This window comes from Hippoglossus stenolepis, chromosome 17 (genome assembly GCF_022539355.2).
Source record: "Hippoglossus stenolepis isolate QCI-W04-F060 chromosome 17, HSTE1.2, whole genome shotgun sequence".
NCBI classification, from domain to species: Eukaryota; Metazoa; Chordata; class Actinopteri; order Pleuronectiformes; family Pleuronectidae; genus Hippoglossus; species Hippoglossus stenolepis.
In genome coordinates this window covers 4,065,927-4,089,528 of record NC_061499.1, presented here as the reverse complement: position 1 = coordinate 4,089,528, position 23,602 = coordinate 4,065,927, and the positions used below count along the sequence as shown (strand labels likewise).

The window sequence follows — 23,602 nt, the reverse complement described above, 5'->3', positions numbered from 1 at the left end:
GCTGTAGTTGTCGTATCTCGTTTATTGGGCCACACAGTCAAAGTTTTTACAATAATGAAAATCTTGAAAATGATTGCAAGTCAATGCAGACGCAGAGAAGCTGAATTTAAAGTTCTCATATTTTCACTTACCAAGGAAATACAACATATTTTTGTCCACTTACTGTAAAACATTCTCATTGTAAAAATTCTCAAGGACATAGTTCCAACAAATATAAGACAACAGGGAAAAGCAAAGTGTCATAGTCTTGTCACAGTTTGTTCGCACAGTTACTGCAACTTGTGTGTGATCAAAGGAAATCAGAATTCCATAAAACAGATTGAAAACCCAAAAAGATCAAGGCCACAACTTTTCAATGTTCATTAACACTTTAAAAGAGCTTTTTTGAACACAGCTGTAACAAAGAGTGTTAAAACAATCGATGTGTGGAATGTACTTCCTACACGTTATGAGAGATTCACTGTCTATTGATATCAGATTAACACAGGTCAGTTTAATAGAGGCTAAAGTCCTATTTGGAGTCAGTATCACAGCCCTGGTTTTGTGAATACAACCTCAAAGGTACAATAGTACTCATCATATTCCTATAATATGATAGAAAAATGTTTAGAGTGCATTTCTTTCTCTATTTTCCAACCAAGAAAGGTTTTCAGCACAACAGTATCCATATACAGTTTCTTTCAGTAGGGACGTCATAAACTCAACAATAACTAAAGCCTTAAAAGACATACACTGAAATGTATTTCTTATCAAAAAAGTAGTAACAGCAAAGTGAAATAAGTACGATTTGCTCAGAAATGCGAACAAAAAAAGTTGTTGGTTTTCTTTCCTTCACTTGCGCAAGGAGAGTAAACTTAGGCCTGTGATGGGATCGGTGACACATCTCTCCACCAGCTGGAGATAGGTGAGGTTCTCATGGGTGTTGGGGTCAAAGAAGCCCTTGGTGTCATCATCAGCATCAGACAGAATCTGGTTCATTTCTTCATCAAAGTAACCTCTTTGGTATGCCACCTGTACAGGCACTCTGTGACTGTGGACAGGGTCAATGATGCCTCCTGTGGCAATTTGTGCTTCAAGGAGACGAATTCCATGATCTTTCACGATGAGATCTTTCTTCAAGGCCTGGAACAAAGAGATGATGTCTCCAGTGTAGGGATCTTTGTATCCTGTGACGGCTCTTTCTGCCGAGAGCAGTTTTTTTGCCCACTCATTGCCAACTACTCTTTGTTCTACAGCTTCGTCTACTGAGAGTTTCTTGTTGTTCACTGGGTCGATAACAAAACCAGTGGCAGCTTGGGCCTCCAGGAGAACCAGTGAAGTTCCAGGGGTCAGTAGTCTTCGTTGTTTAGCTTCATAGATACTCAGTGTCTCCTTGGTGGACTGCAGGTACACTCCTGCGATGCTGTTGGTTCCCTCGAGGTACTTACGCACTGAGTCCATTTCAGTAATTTCTGTCACTGTGACTGTTCCAGTCTTAAGACTTTTGTAGAGGTCCTCAGTGATGATTTTGGATTCAAGCAGCTCACTAGCAGTGACATCCTTCCGGATTCCATGGAACTGTGGAAGTTGACTTGACTCTGTGATTGTGGTCGTGGTCATGGTAGTTTTGTGTGCTGCTGCTGTCCACTTTGGTTTCTGGAGGTTGGCACGTGACAGTTGTTGAAGATGAGGTTGTTGTTGTCTGTTGTGTGATGATGGTCAGGATCATTTCCATGAAGCGTTCAACTGTGATTGATCCAGACTTGTACTGTTGCACAAGCTCTCTCCTCCTCTCCTCAGTGATGTATTTGGAGAAAAGCAGATCCCACAGAGACACAGTCTTTCCTTGGTATTTCCCTCCTGCTCTGGTTGTTGTTGTAGATTTCAGAATGAGCTTTGTAGCCTCATCAACAAAGAAATAAAACTCTCCTTTCTTCACGATGACCAGTAAACTTAGGCCTGTGATGGGATCAGTGACACACCTCTCCACCAGCTGGAGATAGGTGAGGTTCTCATGGGTGTTGGGGTCAAAGAAGCCCTTGGTGTCATCATCAGGATCAGACAGAATCTGGTTCATTTCTTCATCAAAGTAACCTCTTTGGTATGCCACCTGTACAGGCACTCTGTGACTGTGGACGGGGTCAATGATGCCTCCTGTGGCAATTTGTGCTTCAAGGAGACGAATTCCATGATCTTTCACGATGAGATCTTTCTTCAAGGCCTGGAACAAAGAGATGATGTCTCCAGTGTAGGGATCTTTGTATCCTGTTACAGCTCTTTCTGCCGAGAGCAGTTTTTGCCCACTCATTGCCAACTACCTTTGGTCTACAGCTTCGTCTACTGAGAGTTTCTTGTTGTTCACTGGGTCGATAACAAAACCAGTGGCAGCTTGGGCCTCAGGAGAACCAGTGAAGTTCCAGGGGTCAGTAGGGCTCGTTGTTTAGCTTCATAGATACTCAGTGTCTCCTTGGTGGACTGCAGGTACACTCCTGCGATGCTGTTGGTTCCCTCGAGGTACTTACGCACTGAGTCCATTTCAGTAATTTCTGTCACTGTGACTGTTCCAGTCTTAAGACTTTTGTAGAGGTCCTCAGTGATGATTTTGGATTCAAGCAGCTCACTAGCAGTGACATCCTTCCGGATTCCATGGAACTGTGGAAGTTGACTTGACTCTGTGATTGTGGTCGTGGTCATGGTAGTTTTTGATGTGCTGCTGCTGTCCACTTTGGTTTCTGGAGGTTGGCATGTGACAGTTGTTGAAGATGAGGTTGTTGTTGTTGTCTGTTGTGTGATGATGGTCAGGATCATTTCCATGAAGCGTTCAACTGTGATTGATCCAGACTTGTATTGTTGCACAAGCTCTCTCCTCCTCTCCTCAGTGATGTATTTGGAGAAAAGCAGATCCCACAGAGACACAGTCTTTCCTTGGTATTTCCCTCCTGCTCTGGTTGTTGTTGTAGATTTCAGAATGAGCTTTGTAGCCTCATCAACAAAGAAATAAAACTCTCCTTTCTTCACGATGACCAGTAAACTTAGGCCTGTGATGGGATCAGTGACACACCTCTCCACCAGCTGGAGATAGGTGAGGTTCTCATGGGTGTTGGGGTCAAAGAAGCCCTTGGTGTCATCATCAGGATCAGACAGAATCTGGTTCATTTCTTCATCAAAGTAACCTCTTTGGTATGCCACCTGTACAGGCACTCTGTGACTGTGGACGGGGTCAATGATGCCTCCTGTGGCAATTTGTGCTTCAAGGAGACGAATTCCATGATCTTTCACAATGAGATCTTTCTTCAAGGCCTGGAACAAAGAGATGATGTCTCCAGTGTAGGGATCTTTGTATCCTGTTACGGCTCTTTCTGCCGAGAGCAGTTTTTTTGCCCACTCATTGCCAACTACTCTTTGTTCTACAGCTTCGTCTACTGAGAGTTTCTTGTTGTTCACTGGGTCGATAACAAAACCAGTGGCAGCTTGGGCCTCCAGGAGAACCAGTGAAGTTCCAGGGGTCAGTAGGGCTCGTTGTTTAGCTTCATAGATACTCAGTGTCTCCTTGGTGGACTGCAGGTACACTCCTGCGATGCTGTTGGTTCCCTCGAGGTACTTACGCACTGAGTCCATTTCAGTAATTTCTGTCACTGTGACTGTTCCAGTCTTAAGACTTTTGTAGAGGTCCTCAGTGATGATTTTGGATTCAAGCAGCTCACTAGCAGTGACATCCTTCCTGATTCCATGGAACTGTGGAAGTTGACTTGACTCTGTGATTGTGGTCGTGGTCATGGTAGTTTTTGATGTGCTGCTGCTGTCCACTTTGGTTTCTGGAGGTTGGCATGTGACAGTTGTTGAAGATGAGGTTGTTGTTGTTGTTGTCTGTTGTGTGATGATGGTCAGGATCATTTCCATGAAGCGTTCAACTGTGATTGATCCAGACTTGTACTGTTGCACAAGCTCCCTCCTCCTCTCCTCAGTGATGTATTTGGAGAAAAGCAGATCCCACAGAGACACAGTCTTTCCTTGGTATTTCCCTCCTGCTCTGGTTGTGGTTGTAGATTTCAACATGAGCTTTGTAGTCTCATCAACAAAGAAATAAAACTCTCCTTTCTTCACGATGACCAGTAAACTAAGACCTGTGATAGGATCAGTGACACATCTCTCCACCAGCTGGAGATAGGTGAGGTTCTCATGGGTGTTGGGGTCAAAGAAGCCCTTGGTGTCATCATCAGGATCAGACAGAATCTGGTTCATTTCTTCATCAAAGTAACCTCTTTGGTATGCCACCTGTACAGGCACTCTGTGACTGTGGACGGGGTCAATGATGCCTCCTGTGGCAATTTGTGCTTCAAGGAGACGAATTCCATGATCTTTCACGATGAGATCTTTCTTCAAGGCCTGGAACAAAGAGATGATGTCTCCAGTGTAGGGATCTTTGTATCCTGTTACGGCTCTTTCTGCCGAGAGCAGTTTTTGCCCATCATTGCCAACTACTCTTTGGTCTACAGCTTCGTCTACTGAGAGTTTCTTGTTGTTCACTGGGTCGATAACAAAACCAGTGGCAGCTTGGGCCCAGGAGAACCAGTGAAGTTCCAGGGTCAGTAGGGCTCGTTGTTTAGCTTCATAGATACTCAGTGTCTCCTTGGTGGACTGCAGGTACACTCCTGCGATGCTGTTGGTTCCCTCGAGGTACTTACGCACTGAGTCCATTTCAGTAATTTCTGTCACTGTGACTGTTCCAGTCTTAAGACTTTTGTAGAGGTCCTCAGTGATGATTTTGGATTCAAGCAGCTCACTAGCAGTGACATCCTTCCTGATTCCATGGAACTGTGGAAGTTGACTTGACTCTGTGATTGTGGTCGTGGTCATGGTAGTTTTTGGTGCTGCTGCTGTCCACTTTGGTTTCTGGAGGTTGGCATGACAGTTGTTGAAGATGAGGTTGTTGTTGTTGTCTGTTGTGTGATGATGGTCAGGATCATTTCCATGAAGCGTTCAACTGTGATTGATCCAGACTTGTACTGTTGCACAAGCTCCCTCCTCCTCTCCTCAGTGATGTATTTGGAGAAAAGCAGATCCCACAGAGACACAGTCTTTCCTTGGTATTTCCCTCCTGCTCTGGTTGTGGTTGTAGATTTCAACATGAGCTTTGTAGTCTCATCAACAAAGAAATAAAACTCTCCTTTCTTCACGATGACCAGTAAACTAAGACCTGTGATAGGATCAGTGACACATCTCTCCACCAGCTGGAGATAGGTGAGGTTCTCATGGGTGTTGGGGTCAAAGAAGCCCTTGGTGTCATCATCAGGATCAGACAGAATCTGGTTCATTTCTTCATCAAAGTAACCTCTTTGGTATGCCACCTGTACAGGCACTCTGTGACTGTGGACGGGGTCAATGATGCCTCCTGTGGCAATTTGTGCTTCAAGGAGACGAATTCCATGATCTTTCACGATGAGATCTTTCTTCAAGGCCTGGAACAAAGAGATGATGTCTCCAGTGTAGGGATCTTTGTATCCTGTTACAGCTCTTTCTGCCGAGAGCAGTTTTTTTGCCCACTCATTGCCAACTACTCTTTGGTCTACAGCTTCGTCTACTGAGAGTTTCTTGTTGTTCACTGGGTCGATAACAAAACCAGTGGCAGCTTGGGCCTCCAGGAGAACCAGTGAAGTTCCAGGGGTCAGTAGGGCTCGTTGTTTAGCTTCATAGATACTCAGTGTCTCCTTGGTGGACTGCAGGTACACTCCTGCGATGCTGTTGGTTCCCTCGAGGTACTTACGCACTGAGTCCATTTCAGTAATTTCTGTCACTGTGACTGTTCCAGTCTTAAGACTTTTGTAGAGGTCCTCAGTGATGATTTTGGATTCAAGCAGCTCACTAGCAGTGACATCCTTCCTGATTCCATGGAACTGTGGAAGTTGACTTGACTCTGTGATTGTGGTCGTGGTCATGGTAGTTTTTGATGTGCTGCTGCTGTCCACTTTGGTTTCTGGAGGTTGGCACGTGACAGTTGTTGAAGACGAGGTTGTTGTTGTCTGTTGTGTGATGATGGTCAGGATCATTTCCATGAAGCGTTCAACTGTGATTGATCCAGACTTGTACTGTTGCACAAGCTCTCTCCTCCTCTCCTCAGTGATGTATTTGGAGAAAAGCAGATCCCACAGAGACACAGTCTTTCCTTGGTATTTCCCTCCTGCTCTGGTTGTTGTTGTAGATTTCAACATGAGCTTTGTAGTCTCATCAACAAAGAAATAAAACTCTCCTTTCTTCACGATGACCAGTAAACTTAGGCCTGTGATGGGATCGGTGACACATCTCTCCACCAGCTGGAGATAGGTGAGGTTCTCATGGGTGTTGGGGTCAAAGAAGCCCTTGGTGTCATCATCAGGATCAGACAGAATCTGGTTCATTTCTTCATCAAAGTAACCTCTTTGGTATGCCACCTGTACAGGCACTCTGTGACTGTGGACAGGTCAATGATGCCTCCTGTGGCAATTTGTGCTTCAAGGAGACGAATTCCATGATCTTTCACGATGAGATCTTTCTTCAAGGCCTGGAACAAAGAGATGATGTCTCCAGTGTAGGGATCTTTGTATCCTGTGACAGCCTCTGCCGAGAGCAGTTTTTCCCCACTCATTGCCAACTACTCTTTGTTCTACAGCTTCGTCTACTGAGAGTTTCTTGTTGTTCACTGGGTGATAACAAAACCAGTGGCAGCTTGGGCCCCCAGGAGAACCAGTGAAGTTCCAGGGGTCAGTAGGGCTCGTTGTTTAGCTTCATAGATACTCAGTGTCTCCTTGGTGGACTGCAGGTACACTCCTGCGATGCTGTTGGTTCCCGAGGTACTTACGCACTGAGTCCATTTCAGTAATTTCTGTCACTGTGACTGTTCCAGTCTTAAGACTTTTGTAGAGGTCCTCAGTGATGATTTTGGATTCAAGCAGCTCACTAGCAGTGACATCCTTCCTGATTCCATGGAACTGTGGAAGTTGACTTGACTCTGTGATTGTGGTCGTGGTCATGGTAGTTTTTGATGTGCTGCTGCTGTCCACTTTGGTTTCTGGAGGTTGGCAGTGACAGTTGTTGAAGATGAGGGTTGTTGTTGTCTGTTGTGTGATGATGGTCAGGATCATTTCCATGAAGCGTTCAACTGTGATTGATCCAGACTTGTACTGTTGCACAAGCTCCCTCCTCCTCTCCTCAGTGATGTATTTGGAGAAAAGCAGATCCCACAGAGACACAGTCTTTCCTTGGTATTTCCCTCCTGCTCTGGTTGTTGTTGTAGATTTCAACATGAGCTTTGTAGTCTCATCAACAAAGAAATAAAACTCTCCTTTCTTCACGATGACCAGTAAACTTAGGCCTGTGATGGGATCGGTGACACATCTCTCCACCAGCTGGAGATAGGTGAGGTTCTCATGGGTGTTGGGGTCAAAGAAGCCCTTGGTGTCATCATCAGGATCAGACAGAATCTGGTTCATTTCTTCATCAAAGTAACCTCTTTGGTATGCCACCTGTACAGGCACTCTGTGACTGTGGACGGGGTCAATGATGCCTCCTGTGGCAATTTGTGCTTCAAGGAGACGAATTCCATGATCTTTCACGATGAGATCTTTCTTCAAGGCCTGGAACAAAGAGATGATGTCTCCAGTGTAGGGATCTTTGTATCCTGTTACAGCTCTTTCTGCCGAGAGCAGTTTTTTCCCCATTCACTGCCAACTACTCTTTGGTCACAGCTTCGTCTACTGAGAGTTTCTTGTTGTTCACTGGGTCGATAACAAAACCAGTGGCAGCTTAGGCCTCCAGGAGAACCAGTGAAGTTCCAGGGGTCAGTAGGGCTCGTTGTTTAGCTTCATAGATACTCAGTGTCTCCTTGGTGGACTGCAGGTACACTCCTGCGATGCTGTTGGTTCCCTCGAGGTACTTACGCACTGAGTCCATTTCAGTAATTTCTGTCACTGTGACTGTCCCAGTCTTAAGACTTTTGTAGAGGTCCTCAGTGATGATTTTGGATTCAAGCAGCTCACTAGCAGTGACATCCTTCCTGATTCCATGGAACTGTGGAAGTTGACTTGACTCTGTGATTGTGGTCGTGGTCATGGTAGTTTTTGATGTGCTGCTGCTGTCCACTTTGGTTTCTGGAGGTTGGCACGTGACAGTTGTTGAAGACGAGGTTGTTGTTGTCTGTTGTGTGATGATGGTCAGGATCATTTCCATGAAGCGTTCAACTGTGATTGATCCAGACTTGTACTGTTGCACAAGCTCTCTCCTCCTCTCCTCAGTGATGTATTTGGAGAAAAGCAGATCCCACAGAGACACAGTCTTTCCTTGGTATTTCCCTCCTGCTCTGGTTGTTGTTGTAGATTTCAACATGAGCTTTGTAGTCTCATCAACAAAGAAATAAAACTCTCCTTTCTTCACGATGACCAGTAAACTTAGGCCTGTGATGGGATCGGTGACACATCTCTCCACCAGCTGGAGATAGGTGAGGTTCTCATGGGTGTTGGGGTCAAAGAAGCCCTTGGTGTCATCATCAGGATCAGACAGAATCTGGTTCATTTCTTCATCAAAGTAACCTCTTTGGTATGCCACCTGTACAGGCACTCTGTGACTGTGGACGGGGTCAATGATGCCTCCTGTGGCAATTTGTGCTTCAAGGAGACGAATTCCATGATCTTTCACGATGAGATCTTTCTTCAAGGCCTGGAACAAAGAGATGATGTCTCCAGTGTAGGGATCTTTGTATCCTGTGACGGCTCTTTCTGCCGAGAGCAGTTTTTTCCCCCACTCATTGCCAACTACTCTTTGTTCTACAGCTTCGTCTACTGAGAGTTTCTTGTTGTTCACTGGGTCGATAACAAAACCAGTGGCAGCTTGGGCCTCCAGGAGAACCAGTGAAGTTCCAGGGGTCAGTAGGGCTCGTTGTTTAGCTTCATAGATACTCAGTGTCTCCTTGGTGGACTGCAGGTACACTCCTGCGATGCTGTTGGTTCCCTCGAGGTACTTACGCACTGAGTCCATTTCAGTAATTTCTGTCACTGTGACTGTTCCAGTCTTAAGACTTTTGTAGAGGTCCTCAGTGATGATTTTGGATTCAAGCAGCTCACTAGCAGTGACATCCTTCCTGATTCCATGGAACTGTGGAAGTTGACTTGACTCTGTGATTGTGGTCGTGGTCATGGTAGTTTTTGATGTGCTGCTGCTGTCCACTTTGGTTTCTGGAGGTTGGCACGTGACAGTTGTTGAAGATGAGGTTGTTGTTGTTGTCTGTTGTGTGATGATGGTCAGGATCATTTCCATGAAGCGTTCAACTGTGATTGATCCAGACTTGTACTGTTGCTCCTCCTCCCTCCTCTCCTCAGTGATGTATTTGGAGAAAAGCAGATCCCACAGAGACACAGTCTTTCCTTGGTATTTCCCTCCTGCTCTGGTTGTTGTTGTAGATTTCAACATGAGCTTTGTAGTCTCATCAACAAAGAAATAAAACTCTCCTTTCTTCACGATGACCAGTAAACTTAGGCCTGTGATGGGATCGGTGACACATCTCTCCACCAGCTGGAGATAGGTGAGGTTCTCATGGGTGTTGGGGTCAAAGAAGCCCTTGGTGTCATCATCAGGATCAGACAGAATCTGGTTCATTTCTTCATCAAAGTAACCTCTTTGGTATGCCACCTGTACAGGCACTCTGTGACTGTGGACAGGTCAATGATGCCTCCTGTGGCAATTTGTGCTTCAAGGAGACGAATTCCATGATCTTTCACGATGAGATCTTTCTTCAAGGCCTGGAACAAAGAGATGATGTCTCCAGTGTAGGGATCTTTGTATCCTGTGACGGCTCTTTCTGCCGAGAGCAGTTTTTTCCCCCACTCATTGCCAACTACTCTTTGTTCTACAGCTTCGTCTACTGAGAGTTTCTTGTTGTTCACTGGGTCGATAACAAAACCAGTGGCAGCTTGGGCCTCCAGGAGAACCAGTGAAGTTCAAGGGGTCAGTAGGGCTCGTTGTTTAGCTTCATAGATACTCAGTGTCTCCTTGGTGGACTGCAGGTACACTCCTGCGATGCTGTTGGTTCCCTCGAGGTACTTACGCACTGAGTCCATTTCAGTAATTTCTGTCACTGTGACTGTTCCAGTCTTAAGACTTTTGTAGAGGTCCTCAGTGATGATTTTGGATTCAAGCAGCTCACTAGCAGTGACATCCTTCCTGATTCCATGGAACTGTGGAAGTTGACTTGACTCTGTGATTGTGGTCGTGGTCATGGTAGTTTTTGATGTGCTGCTGCTGTCCACTTTGGTTTCTGGAGGTTGGCACGTGACAGTTGTTGAAGATGAGGTTGTTGTTGTCTGTTGTGTGATGATGGTCAGGATCATTTCCATGAAGCGTTCAACTGTGATTGATCCAGACTTGTACTGTTGCACAAGCTCCTCCTCTCCTCAGTGATGTATTTGGAGAAAAGCAGATCCCACAGAGACACAGTCTTTCCTTGGTATTTCCCTCCTGCTCTGGTTGTTGTTGTAGATTTCAACATGAGCTTTGTAGTCTCATCGACAAAGAAATAAAACTCTCCTTTCTTCACGATGACCAGTAAACTAAGACCTGTGATAGGATCAGTGACACATCTCTCCACCAGCTGGAGATAGGTGAGGTTCTCATGGGTGTTGGGGTCAAAGAAGCCCTTGGTGTCATCATCAGGATCAGACAGAATCTGGTTCATTTCTTCATCAAAGTAACCTCTTTGGTATGCCACCTGTACAGGCACTCTGTGACTGTGGACGGGGTCAATGATGCCTCCTGTGGCAATTTGTGCTTCAAGGAGACGAATTCCATGATCTTTCACGATGAGATCTTTCTTCAAGGCCTGGAACAAAGAGATGATGTCTCCAGTGTAGGGATCTTTGTATCCTGTTACAGCTCTTTCTGCCGAGAGCAGTTTTTTTGCCCAATCACTGCCAACTACTCTTTGGTCTACAGCTTCGTCTACTGAGAGTTTCTTGTTGTTCACTGGGTCGATAACAAAACCAGTGGCAGCTTGGGCCTCCAGGAGAACCAGTGAAGTTCCAGGGGTCAGTAGGGCTCGTTGTTTAGCTTCATAGATACTCAGTGTCTCCTTGGTGGACTGCAGGTACACTCCTGCGATGCTGTTGGTTCCCTCGAGGTACTTACGCACTGAGTCCATTTCAGTAATTTCTGTCACTGTGACTGTTCCAGTCTTAAGACTTTTGTAGAGGTCCTCAGTGATGATTTTGGATTCAAGCAGCTCACTAGCAGTGACATCCTTCCTGATTCCATGGAACTGTGGAAGTTGACTTGACTCTGTGATTGTGGTCGTGGTCATGGTAGTTTTTGATGTGCTGCTGCTGTCCACTTTGGTTTCTGGAGGTTGGCACGTGACAGTTGTTGAAGATGAGGTTGTTGTTGTTGTTGTCTGTTGTGTGATGATGGTCAGGATCATTTCCATGAAGCGTTCAACTGTGATTGATCCAGACTTGTACTGTTGCACAAGCTCTCTCCTCCTCTCCTCAGTGATGTATTTGGAGAAAAGCAGATCCCACAGAGACACAGTCTTTCCTTGGTATTTCCCTCCTGCTCTGGTTGTTGTTGTAGATTTCAACATGAGCTTTGTAGTCTCATCAACAAAGAAATAAAACTCTCCTTTCTTCACGATGACCAGTAAACTTAGGCCTGTGATGGGATCGGTGACACATCTCTCCACCAGCTGGAGATAGGTGAGGTTCTCATGGGTGTTGGGGTCAAAGAAGCCCTTGGTGTCATCATCAGGATCAGACAGAATCTGGTTCATTTCTTCATCAAAGTAACCTCTTTGGTATGCCACCTGTACAGGCACTCTGTGACTGTGGACGGGGTCAATGATGCCTCCTGTGGCAATTTGTGCTTCAAGGAGACGAATTCCATGATCTTTCACGATGAGATCTTTCTTCAAGGCCTGGAACAAAGAGATGATGTCTCCAGTGTAGGGATCTTTGTTCCTGGGCTGGCTCTTTCTGCCGAGAGCAGTTTTTCCCCACTCATTGCCAACTACTCTTTGTTCTACAGCTTCGTCTACTGAGAGTTTCTTGTTGTTCACTGGGTCGATAACAAAACCAGTGGCAGCTTGGGCCTCCAGGAGAACCAGTGAAGTTCCAGGGGTCAGTAGGGCTCGTTGTTTAGCTTCATAGATACTCAGTGTCTCCTTGGTGGACTGCAGGTACACTCCTGCGATGCTGTTGGTTCCCTCGAGGTACTTACGCACTGAGTCCATTTCAGTAATTTCTGTCACTGTGACTGTTCCAGTCTTAAGACTTTTGTAGAGGTCCTCAGTGATGATTTTGGATTCAAGCAGCTCACTAGCAGTGACATCCTTCCTGATTCCATGGAACTGTGGAAGTTGACTTGACTCTGTGATTGTGGTCGTGGTCATGGTAGTTTTTGATGTGCTGCTGCTGTCCACTTTGGTTTCTGGAGGTTGGCACGTGACAGTTGTTGAAGATGAGGTTGTTGTTGTTGTTGTCTGTTGTGTGATGATGGTCAGGATCATTTCCATGAAGCGTTCAACTGTGATTGATCCAGACTTGTACTGTTGCACAAGCTCCCTCCTCCTCTCCTCAGTGATGTATTTGGAGAAAAGCAGATCCCACAGAGACACAGTCTTTCCTTGGTATTTCCCTCCTGCTCTGGTTGTTGTTGTAGATTTCAACATGAGCTTTGTAGTCTCATCGACAAAGAAATAAAACTCTCCTTTCTTCACGATGACCAGTAAACTAAGACCTGTGATAGGATCAGTGACACATCTCTCCACCAGCTGGAGATAGGTGAGGTTCTCATGGGTGTTGGGGTCAAAGAAGCCCTTGGTGTCATCATCAGGATCAGACAGAATCTGGTTCATTTCTTCATCAAAGTAACCTCTTTGGTATGCCACCTGTACAGGCACTCTGTGACTGTGGACGGGGTCAATGATGCCTCCTGTGGCAATTTGTGCTTCAAGGAGACGAATTCCATGATCTTTCACGATGAGATCTTTCTTCAAGGCCTGGAACAAAGAGATGATGTCTCCAGTGTAGGGATCTTTGTATCCTGTTACAGCTCTTTCTGCCGAGAGCAGTTTTTTTGCCCAATCACTGCCAACTACTCTTTGGTCTACAGCTTCGTCTACTGAGAGTTTCTTGTTGTTCACTGGGTCGATAACAAAACCAGTGGCAGCTTGGGCCTCCAGGAGAACCAGTGAAGTTCCAGGGGTCAGTAGGGCTCGTTGTTTAGCTTCATAGATACTCAGTGTCTCCTTGGTGGACTGCAGGTACACTCCTGCGATGCTGTTGGTTCCCTCGAGGTACTTACGCACTGAGTCCATTTCAGTAATTTCTGTCACTGTGACTGTTCCAGTCTTAAGACTTTTGTAGAGGTCCTCAGTGATGATTTTGGATTCAAGCAGCTCACTAGCAGTGACATCCTTCCTGATTCCATGGAACTGTGGAAGTTGACTTGACTCTGTGATTGTGGTCGTGGTCATGGTAGTTTTTGATGTGCTGCTGCTGTCCACTTTGGTTTCTGGAGGTTGGCATGTGACAGTTGTTGAAGATGAGGTTGTTGTTGTTGTTGTCTGTTGTGTGATGATGGTCAGGATCATTTCCATGAAGCGTTCAACTGTGATTGATCCAGACTTGTACTGTTGCACAAGCTCCCTCCTCCTCTCCTCAGTGATGTATTTGGAGAAAAGCAGATCCCACAGAGACACAGTCTTTCCTTGGTATTTCCCTCCTGCTCTGGTAGTTGTTGTAGATTTCAACATGAGCTTTGTAGTCTCATCAACAAAGAAATAAAACTCTCCTTTTTTCACAATGACCAGTAAGTTCAGGCCTGTTATTGTATCGGTGACACATCTCTCCATCAGCTGGAGATAGGTGAGGTTCTCATGGGTGTTGGGGTCAAAGAAGCCCTTGGTGTCATCATCAGGATCAGACAGAATCTGGTTCATTTCTTCATCAAAGTAACCTCTTTGGTATGCCACCTGTACAGGCACTCTGTGGCTGTGGACGGGGTCAATGATGCCTCCTGTGGCAATTTGTGCTTCAATGAGACGAATTCCATGATCTTTCACGATGAGATCTTTCTTCAAGGCCTGGAACAAAGAGATGATGTCTCCAGTGTAGGGATCTTTGTATCCTGTGACGGCTCTCTCTGCTGAGAGCAGTTTTTTTTTCCACTCACTGCCAACCACTGCTTGAGCTACAGCTTGGTCCACTGAAAGTTTCTTGTTGTTCACTGGGTCAATGACAAAACCAGTTGCTGCTTGTGCTTCCAACAGAATCAGAGACGTGCCAGGGGGCAGCAAACCTCTTGTTTTTGCTTCGTAAATGCTTATAACTTTCTTTGTAGATTCAACTCTGACACCTGCTATACAGTTTGTAGCTCCAAGGTATTTTTGAATTGATTCCATTTTACTGACATTCTCCTCTGTTACCTCCCCTTGTATAATCTGAGTGAAAAGCTCCTTTGAGATTATTTTGGACTCATACAACTCGCTGGCCGAGACCTGCTTTCTTAGTCCTTTGAACTTCTTTTCTTTGGACGATACCTCTGTAATGATAACTGTGAGTATCTCAGTGATGTCCTCTATTTTCAGGGCTCCCGTCTTGAATTGTTGTATCAGCTGCTTCCTCTTTTGTTCCGATATGTATTCAGAGACCAACACTTCCCACAATGTCACCTCTTTGTTGCTGTACTTTCCTGCATTCATGGTAATAGTTGTGTTTTTCAACGTGAGCTCAATTTGTTCATCTGTGTGGAATTCCAGGGATTTCTCTTCAGACAGGGGTAGGAGAAGTAGCCCACTTGCTGGATCCGCCTCACATCGACTTATCAGCTGACGGTAAGAGACGTTTTCTTTCGTATTTAGGTCAAAGAATCCCTTTGCATCATCAGTGGGGTTCAATAGAATGTTGCTGATCTTTTCATCAAGATATCCCCTTTTAATAGCAACGTGAACAGGAAGCCTGTGACTTAGATTTGGGTCAATGATTCCTCCAGTCGCTATCTGTGCCTCAAGAAGACGAATGCCATCATTTCTTTGAATCAGCTGTTCGTTCACGGCTTCAAACAGTGATATCGTTGCATCTGTGTACGGATCTTTATAGCCGGTGACAGCTCGCTCAGCTGACAGAAGGTGCTCGTGTACATCCAGTCCAATTACTCTCTCTCTTGCTGCCTCATCCACAGAATAGAACTTGTTTTTGATCGGATCAATCATCCATCCTGTGGCAGCCTGCGCTTCAAGCAGAAGAAGTGCAATACCAGGTGTCAGGAGATCCTTTGTTTTTGCTTCATATATGCTCATTACTTTCTGGGAGGGAAGGACCTTGATTCCGGCAATGCACCCGGTTCCCTTGAGGTATCCGCTCACAGATTTACATTGGGTCACTGCCTCAAAAGCAACTTCTCTCTCTTGCACTTGTTTGAATGTAGCTGCATCAATGATTTCTGAATTCAGAAGCTGTTGTGCGGAGACATGCTTTCTGAGGCCCATTACCATCTTGGGAGTTTCACTCTTCTCCAGTTTTTCAATGGTGGAAACCACGACTGTGATTATGGTTTGTGTGGTAATCTTCTTTGATCTGTATTTTTCAATGAATTCAAGCCGCTGCTCCTCAGTGAAGTACCGAGAGTGAATCAGGTCCCATAGAGAAACTGATTTCCCTGCGTAGCGTTCTGCCGATATTTTCACGGCTGTCTTTTCAAATTCTTGCTTTATCTCCGCGTCAGTAAACATTTTTGTCTTTGTTCCTGTAGCTTTTGGTTTGTCACTCAGCGTCAATAGAAACAGTCCTGTTTCCTCATCTTTAAGGCATCTGCCCAGCATCTCCATGTAAGTCAGGTTTTCTTGTGTCTGCGGGTGAAAAAAGCCTTTCGTGTCATCAGTCGGATCCGTCAGGGTTTGATTAAGTTCTGCATCAAAATATCCTTTTCTGTATGCAACCTCCAGCGGGAGATGTAGACACTTCAAGGGATCAATGACTCCACCTGTAGCAATCTGGGCCTCAAGTAAACGGATGCCATGCTGCTTGATAATTAAATCCTTTTGCAAAGCTTGGAAAAGTGAGATCTTTTGACCAGTGTATGGATCCGTGTAACCGGTGACTGCCCTCTCTGCAGACAAAAGCTTTTCATACACGTGTGGCCCAATGACCTTTCCTTTGAGAGCTTGTGCCACTGTAAGTTTTTGGTTTTTCTGCGGATCAACAATGAACCCTGTGGCTGCTTGCGCTTCAAGGAGGCAAAGGGCAGTGCCAGGTGTGAGGACACCGAGTCTCTGTGCCTCATGGATACTTAACTTCTTGTTGGAGGGTTGCAGTATCACCCCAGCTACACAGCTTTTCCCTTGCAGGTACTCTCTCACGCTGTCCATTTCCATCACATCTGTGCTTGTCAGCTGTCCATGGAGCAAGCTGTTGTATGTTTGTTCGTTCACAATTTCAAGCTCCAAAAGATCCACCACAGACACCTCTCCTCTGAGACTTTGAAAGTTCAGCCCTGCTTGCTTTTTGATCTCCTTATTTTCAATAATCTCCAAAATGGTCACAGTAAGTTGCTCGATTGTGATTTTCCTTGACTTGAAGAGCTTGAAGAACTCCTGCCGTTTGTCCTCAGACAGATACTCAGAATTGATCAGATCCCACAGTGTCGTGTGCTTTCCCTTGAACCTGCCGTACTGAACAGTAACTGCTGTTTTGAATGTTTCTCGAAGATTATCGTCAATGCTGATTTTGTTACTTTTGCCTTTGAGTGGCAAGAGACACAGACCTGTACTGGGATCTGTGACACATCTGGCTATGAGCTGCAAGTAGGTCAGGTTCTCGTGGGTATTGGGGTCAAAAAATCCTTTGGTGTCATCACTTGGATCACTAAGGACCTCATTCATTTCCTCATTGAAGTACCCCCTCTTGTAGGCCACGTGGACAGGAATGCGATGGCTGTTCACTGGGTCTATGATCCCACCGGTGGCAATCTGGGCTTCCAGGAGCCGAATTCCATGGTCTCTTACGATGAGATCTTTTTGCATTGCTTGGAACAAAGAGATTATTTTTCCAGTATACGGATCTTTGTACCCAGTGACTGCTCTCTCTGCTGACAGCAGCTTTTGACATATATCAGGCCCCACAATCTTCGCCTTGACAGCATCATCCACTGAAAATTTTCTGTTTCCAATTGGGTCAATAACAAACCCTGTTGCTGCCTGGGCCTCCAGCAGAATCAGAGCAGTTCCTGGCATCAGCTTTCCTTTCCTTCTGGCTTGGTAGATGGTCATGACCTGAGAATTCGGAAGAAGAATGCCTGCAATACTGTCTTTCCCCTGTAGGTACATATTTAGGTTTTCATCTTCCATCATGTCTTTCACTGACTTTCTTCCCTTTTTCAGATCCTCCATGACCTCTTCACTTATGATTTCTGCCTCCAGGAGCTGTTTGGCTGTGACTGACTCTCTGATGCCTTCAAAGACGACTTTAGTTGTTCTCACAGACTTCTCTATCACTTCCAGAACTGTTGTAATGATCGTCTGGATATTGAGCTTCCCCTCTCTGTACTTCTGACAGATGCTGGTCCTCTGCTGTTCATCAAAGTACTCGGACATCAGCAGTTCCCACAGAGACACTGTCATTCCCATGTACTTCCCACATGTCACTTTCACCTTCATTTCTTTCAAGGTCATTTTAGTTTTGTAATCAATGAAGTGATAATTCAGCCTGTCTGACTTCTCAACGAGCGGGAGGAGGCACAGTCCAGTGACAGGATCAATGACGCATCGTTCCATCAGCTGAAGGTAGGAAAGATTATCTTCCGTGTTTGGGTCAAAAAACCCTCTGGTATCATCCCCCGAATCCTCGAGTACGGAATTCATCTCTTCGTTGAAATAACCTCTCTTGAAGGCCACGTCTGTGGGAAGTCTGTGGCTGTTGATGGGGTCTATTATTCCACCTGTTGCAATCTGCGCCTCAAGTAGACGAATCCCATGCTCCCGAACAATGAGGTCTTTTGACAGTGCTTGGAACAGAGAGATGGTCTCACCTGTGTATGGATCTTTGTATCCAGTGACGGCTCTCTCAGCAGAACGCAGTTTTGCATGATATTCTGGGCCAAAGAGTTTGATCTTGACGGCTTCATCCACGGTGAACTTTTTATTTTCTACTGGGTCGATCATGAACCCAGTTGCAGCTTGTGCCTCCAGTAGAACCAGTGCTGTCCCTGGCATCAGGATTCTTTGTTTCATGGCCTGATAAATGCTCATTCTCTGATTGGACGAGAGCAAAGCAATTCCTGCAATGCTGCCTTTGCCCTCCAGGTATTCTTTCACCGTTTCCATCAACAGCACATCCTGTGTTGTGGTCTTTCCCTGTCGCAGGTCATCGAACGTTTCTTGGTCAATGATCTTTGATTCAAAGAGCTCAGTGGAGGAAATGCCTCGTCGTAGACCTTTGAATGTGATGCAGACCGGGAGGAGCAACAGGCCTGTGTCGGGCTCCACCGTGCATTTCTCCACAAGGTTCTGGTAACTGACAGTTTCTTGTGAACTTGGATTGTAGAAAACTTTGAGCTCTGACATCTGGTCATTGAGCAAACCTTTCTCATAGTAGCCTCTTTGAATTGCAGATTCAACTGAGAGACTTGTTTTCTCAATGGGATCAATCAGGCCTTGTGTGGCTATCTGTGCCTCCAGCAGCCGTAATCCGTTATCTCTTGGGACCAAATCTTTTTGCATAGCTTGGAATACAGATATAATTTGGTTGGTATAGGGGTCTACATAGCCACTGATTGCTTTCTCTGCTGTGAGGAGTTTCTCTTTCAGCTCTGGCCCAACTATTCCCTCTTTAACAGCATCTGCAACAGGAAGTATTCTGTTGGTTATCGGGTCTATGATGCCCACGGTGGCAGCTTGTGCTTCCAGCAGGGCCAACGCTGTCCCTGGTTTAAGCAGACGCTTTTTCATGGCTTGATATATGGTAATTTTCTCCTTTGTCTTCTCCAGAAATATACCAGCCACAGGACTGTGGACTTCTGTGTGGCCATTCTGCTTCATGTCTTGATTTTCCATCTTGAACCTAAAGAATTGTACAACACAGAGACTGTTGTTTACATGGGTTTGAATATTGCATGCATTGTCTATAAATAAAACTACACAATAATATGTGTTTGTTTTAGAAAGGTGTTGTTTAAAAACTGTTGGGAGATTGGGAAAGTACTGCATGGAAATATAGATGTAACATTTTTAAATAGTAGCACCGATAAGAGTGTGTAAATAGCACTATTTTATATTGATATTATATTGAAATCTAGTTTATGCAGCAGAGGATAAGTGTGGATAAGAAAATATGGTTTATTTTACTTAAGTGACTTTTATTTTGCTCATTTATCAGATTAACTGGTTTGTTTTATTTGCTCTTTTGCATTAGCTCAATTTCTGTCAGTGCAGATTAAGGCCATATAGCTGGTGTGATCCCTACACTTAATGTAGAAGAGTAAAAGCACTGGGGATTGTGACTGTCTCTTTCGATATTTATGTTTCGCTCATAGTTTTAATTCTTAAGCTTTTAATGTATAAAAATCGATGGTAATAAAATCAGATAACTCAAACTTCTAACCCATACATGTTCGATGTTTCCATTTTACATAACAAACCTTCTGGGTTGCCTCTGATCGCTGGAAGGTTTCTCCAAAATCCAGGATGAAGACCAAAGGAACTCTTTATTGTCAGAGGCTGAGACTTTGAAATGTCGTCCTGATAAAGATAAGGAAAGAAAAAGTAAATTTATCAAACCTCCTTCTCACCAACATGTTTATGATGGAAAAGTGCCAATATGTGTGTAATTTTTAGTCAAAGTTAATTTAACATAATCAAGATAAGATCAACATTTCTACACACAGGTAAGAAAGCAAATGATAATAAGAGCAGTGAACGTCTGGCAGTTCATGAATGTGTTTTACGAGCACGGTGTATTTGCTTTGGCACGACGTGACACAATGCCTCAAAAACTAGAACAGCCAGACGCCCGGTGTTGTAACGACACTCGAAACACGAACACTTTTCTATTCTTAACCCTTTAACCTCAACATTAGGATTCTCCTGATTAACAGGCTGCCATTGTTCAAGGTTTCACTTCCAATGAACACAACCAGAGAACGTCGGGCTGAAATTAGAAATGTGTGACAAAAAAACATTTAGTGGAAAGGTGTATCCATGAAAACATGGAGCTCAATGTGTCACACAAGTTAAAGAAGGTGATACAGAAATTCATGAAATTGTTTGTACACTTTTCTTTGCATGATGCTGTTCAAACAGAAACTACAATAGTTAGAGCATTTGTTTTTTGCAGCACAGCAGAAAGCCGAGGCCTCATCGGGTCGAATGCTTGAGACAACACCTTTTATGTTTCCCCAACAAGTGTATGGAAACATGTTGAGATCAGACAAAAATGGGCACATCTCCAAAAATACAAATATGTGCATAGTTCCAGTAACTTATTGAGAGTGAAATATTTCGTACATGTTTCTATATTAATACATCTTTAGGATCCATGTTTTGTGTGGTTATTTAGCGATTGATGTTAAAACATGTCCGATGTTTATTATTTTTTAATTCATAACCCAATTTTGTTACTTTTTATTATTGTTTATGGTTTGTTAATACCTTTTGTCTCAGGTTGTACAGATTTGACATTAGATCCGGAGATATGAAGCATTTGATAGGTTATATTCACAGGAAATGGCATCGCAGTAAAATAAAAATACCAACGCAGACACAATTTATATTGCAGAGTTCAGAGTATTTTCAAAGGGGTAATTATAATTATCTACTAGAAGGGTACTACTACTAGTACTTCTACTTTACTACTGGAGTTCCTTGAACACAAAGTACCGTAGGTACAGTATCTTCACTTTCATCATTCTACGTGTTACTTCAGGTCTGAACTCTTTGTCGTCACACACACAGACACACAAAGGCGTCTCTCTGTCCCTCCTGCCGAGTCTTAGGTTAAGCATGATGTCATCGCGGTCCGTAGGAGTGACAGAAGAGAAAGAGGGTGTGGAGGAGAACTCTAGTAAACCTGCTCACTCCTTTAATAACACAACTCCGAGGGGACATGTGGATCATAGGCAAGCCTCCATTCTGTGTATTATTACCTCCACATGTTACTTCTGTAGGAAAATCCTTTTTAAAAAATCACCTCAATTAGCGTCACTGCGTGAAATGCAAATCAGTATTTAAGGCCGTGTTCACAACAGCTCGTGAGGACCGTGCAGTTAAAAATACTGCTCTCTGGTCATTTATCATCTCCGCGGAATAAAGGCGTGAACTGTTGTTTCACTGTGTTCCGAGCAACGACCGCGAGGCTGCCACGGAGCAGCCACGACATCGACCTCTATCAGCCAAGTAGCACAAACGTCTGCTTGAATAAAACCGACTGTACGAGCAGCAGCAGCAGCAGAAGTCATGTGCTGCTGCTGCGTCTCTGTTTGAATTCAACACCCACTTTGTAAATGTTTGATCGTTTTTAAAGAGATGTTGAATATTCACCTTAAGTTCAAGACACAGTGTGGGTTTACTTATCAGACCATAAAGTCAAATACCCTATATCAGCTGCTTAAAGCTGTTCCCACCCAAGTGTCAGCATACTGGGACAGCACTATTTAATCTTCACAGTTTGCTGTCAGTACATTGGTTAATTTACTTTCCTGCCCTGAAGCAGATATTTAAACATTTTATTATCTCTGCCAAACAGGTCTGCGGTTCCTTTTCCTATTTGTTTACAGATTACCACAAAACGTGTGAGCAGGATAAGCTATGGATCAAACAAGATCCCACTAAGTGTTGGTGCAGATCCAGGATTTATTTCACTTTCGTTAACATTGCGAAATAGGGAGTTTTTCAACATTTCCCTTGATCTCTCAGAGAATATGTAAACAATCGGACGTGTTTGAAGGAGAGACACTTCCACAGATTCAAATAAATATCCAGATCTAGTATGGTAAAGGTAAATGGCAGCGGTATTGTGATTGACTTTGTATATAATATATTTAACACACTTATACAACCCAACAATACAACTTTCCCCGGCCACAACAAAGACTTTATAAAGTTTATAACTTAATGCAAAAAGTGAACATTGAATGCACGATAAATGTAAACTTAAACTAGTAACACCTCATTATTATGTTACTATTAATGACACATTTTATTGTCTTCGCTGATTCGGTCTGTAAAAAACAATTCGTCTCCATAACCTAGAGACACTTAGAGATGATCTCTTCCCCAAACATGTTAGATTTATTGACTTTGACAAATAATGACTGGTCGTAAAATCTATATAATTAACTTCGTATATCACTCAACTAATCCCTGCAGCTCCGATTCCGATGACACCGTTTATCTAATGGGTTAAAAACACCGTATACTTCAATCCTTTCTATCAACAATTTAAATGAATTAAGAAAATGTAGAACATGTAGACTGTAACAATAGATTGACAGTGATTTATAGGAGTAAAGAAATGTGAACGTCTCTGACATCTTTAAATGCAATTTCGGGTTTGAGCACATTTGTCAGATTAAATTATATGTTCTCACAACTGAAGCTTCAACTTGGCCAAGAAACTGTCAGGACTGACAAACCTGCTGCTTCCTTTGTGAGAGAAAACAAGAACATGCTGAACAATGATGAGATAAGACGCCACAGTGCAAGTTGCCACTTTTCTTGCCTCTAAGCTCACATGTGCACGCAGCAGTCTTTATCACAGGGGTGTATTCAAGATACCATCTCATTAATAGCAGGAATGCATGAGGCACCAGAGAAGCGTTTGAGTTGCACAAGAGTTTTCCGCAGCTGTAATTGTGGAAAATAGAGGATTGTAATTACGTGTGTGATCACTGATGCCGACACAGTGTTCTGACATTCTCTCTCCCCGGTGACAAACAGCCCGTCTGCGTGTAAAAAGTTTATTGTAGCAGCCGTGGTCAAAGGTCATCACAGAGGACTGTTTGCTTTCCCTTTTCTATCAGAGGGGTGTTGGCGGATGGTGCAGCCCACACATTGTTTTTCTTTACTTTGGCTTTGACAAGACTCTGCTGGTCCGACTTGTCCCACTCAAGTGAAAATAAGTTCAAATGAGGTTTTTCCTCTGCGTTATTAAACCACGTTCACAGAAAGAATCAGCTTCTCAATCAGTTTTCTTTTAGAGCTTAAAAACATATACAATTAGTTATGAAATTTCCCTTTATTGACTTTTTAAAAAAACAAACCCCGGCTCTTACCTGAGTGTGCTGGAGTCCCAGCTCGGCACGGGGGGGGGGGGTCGCAGTCTGACTCGGCTGCAGTGAGTGTGGTCTGGAAGTGCTCTCAACACCTTAGTGGTAGTCGTGGCCGCTCACTTGTCAGATATACAGTAAGTCCAGCTGCGGAGTCCCTCCCCTCCAGAGGAGCTGCCTCTTTTCCTCACACTGGGACAGACCAGCCACGGCAGAGATGCCAGGAATTCCTCAAGGCTTCCTGAGATCAAGTCTATTGTGCGGTTGAACAATAACGGCAAACCGAGCGACTGTGCTAAAGGTGAGGAGATTCAATAAAAAGCCACTAAACATTAACACAGGCGTTGAAGCT

The 23,602-nt window shown here is 44.3% G+C and overlaps 1 protein-coding gene across 1 annotated transcript; it reads right to left on the bottom strand.

Moving 5' to 3' along the window:
* Positions 1-4: 4 nt before the first annotated feature.
* On the bottom strand, positions 5-23,338 carry eppk1 (epiplakin 1). The gene is given in 15 exon segments (XM_035183197.2): positions 5-1,608; positions 1,610-2,379; positions 2,382-4,842; positions 4,844-4,894; positions 4,896-6,439; positions 6,442-6,593; positions 6,595-6,661; positions 6,664-6,803; positions 6,805-7,669; positions 7,672-7,695; positions 7,698-9,668; positions 9,671-10,390; positions 10,393-19,049; positions 19,627-19,726; positions 23,257-23,338. Coding segments are annotated over 13 exon segments (18,192 nt in total). The 5' UTR covers positions 19,043-19,049; positions 19,627-19,726; positions 23,257-23,338; the 3' UTR covers positions 5-831.
* Positions 23,339-23,602: the final 264 nt, after the last annotated feature.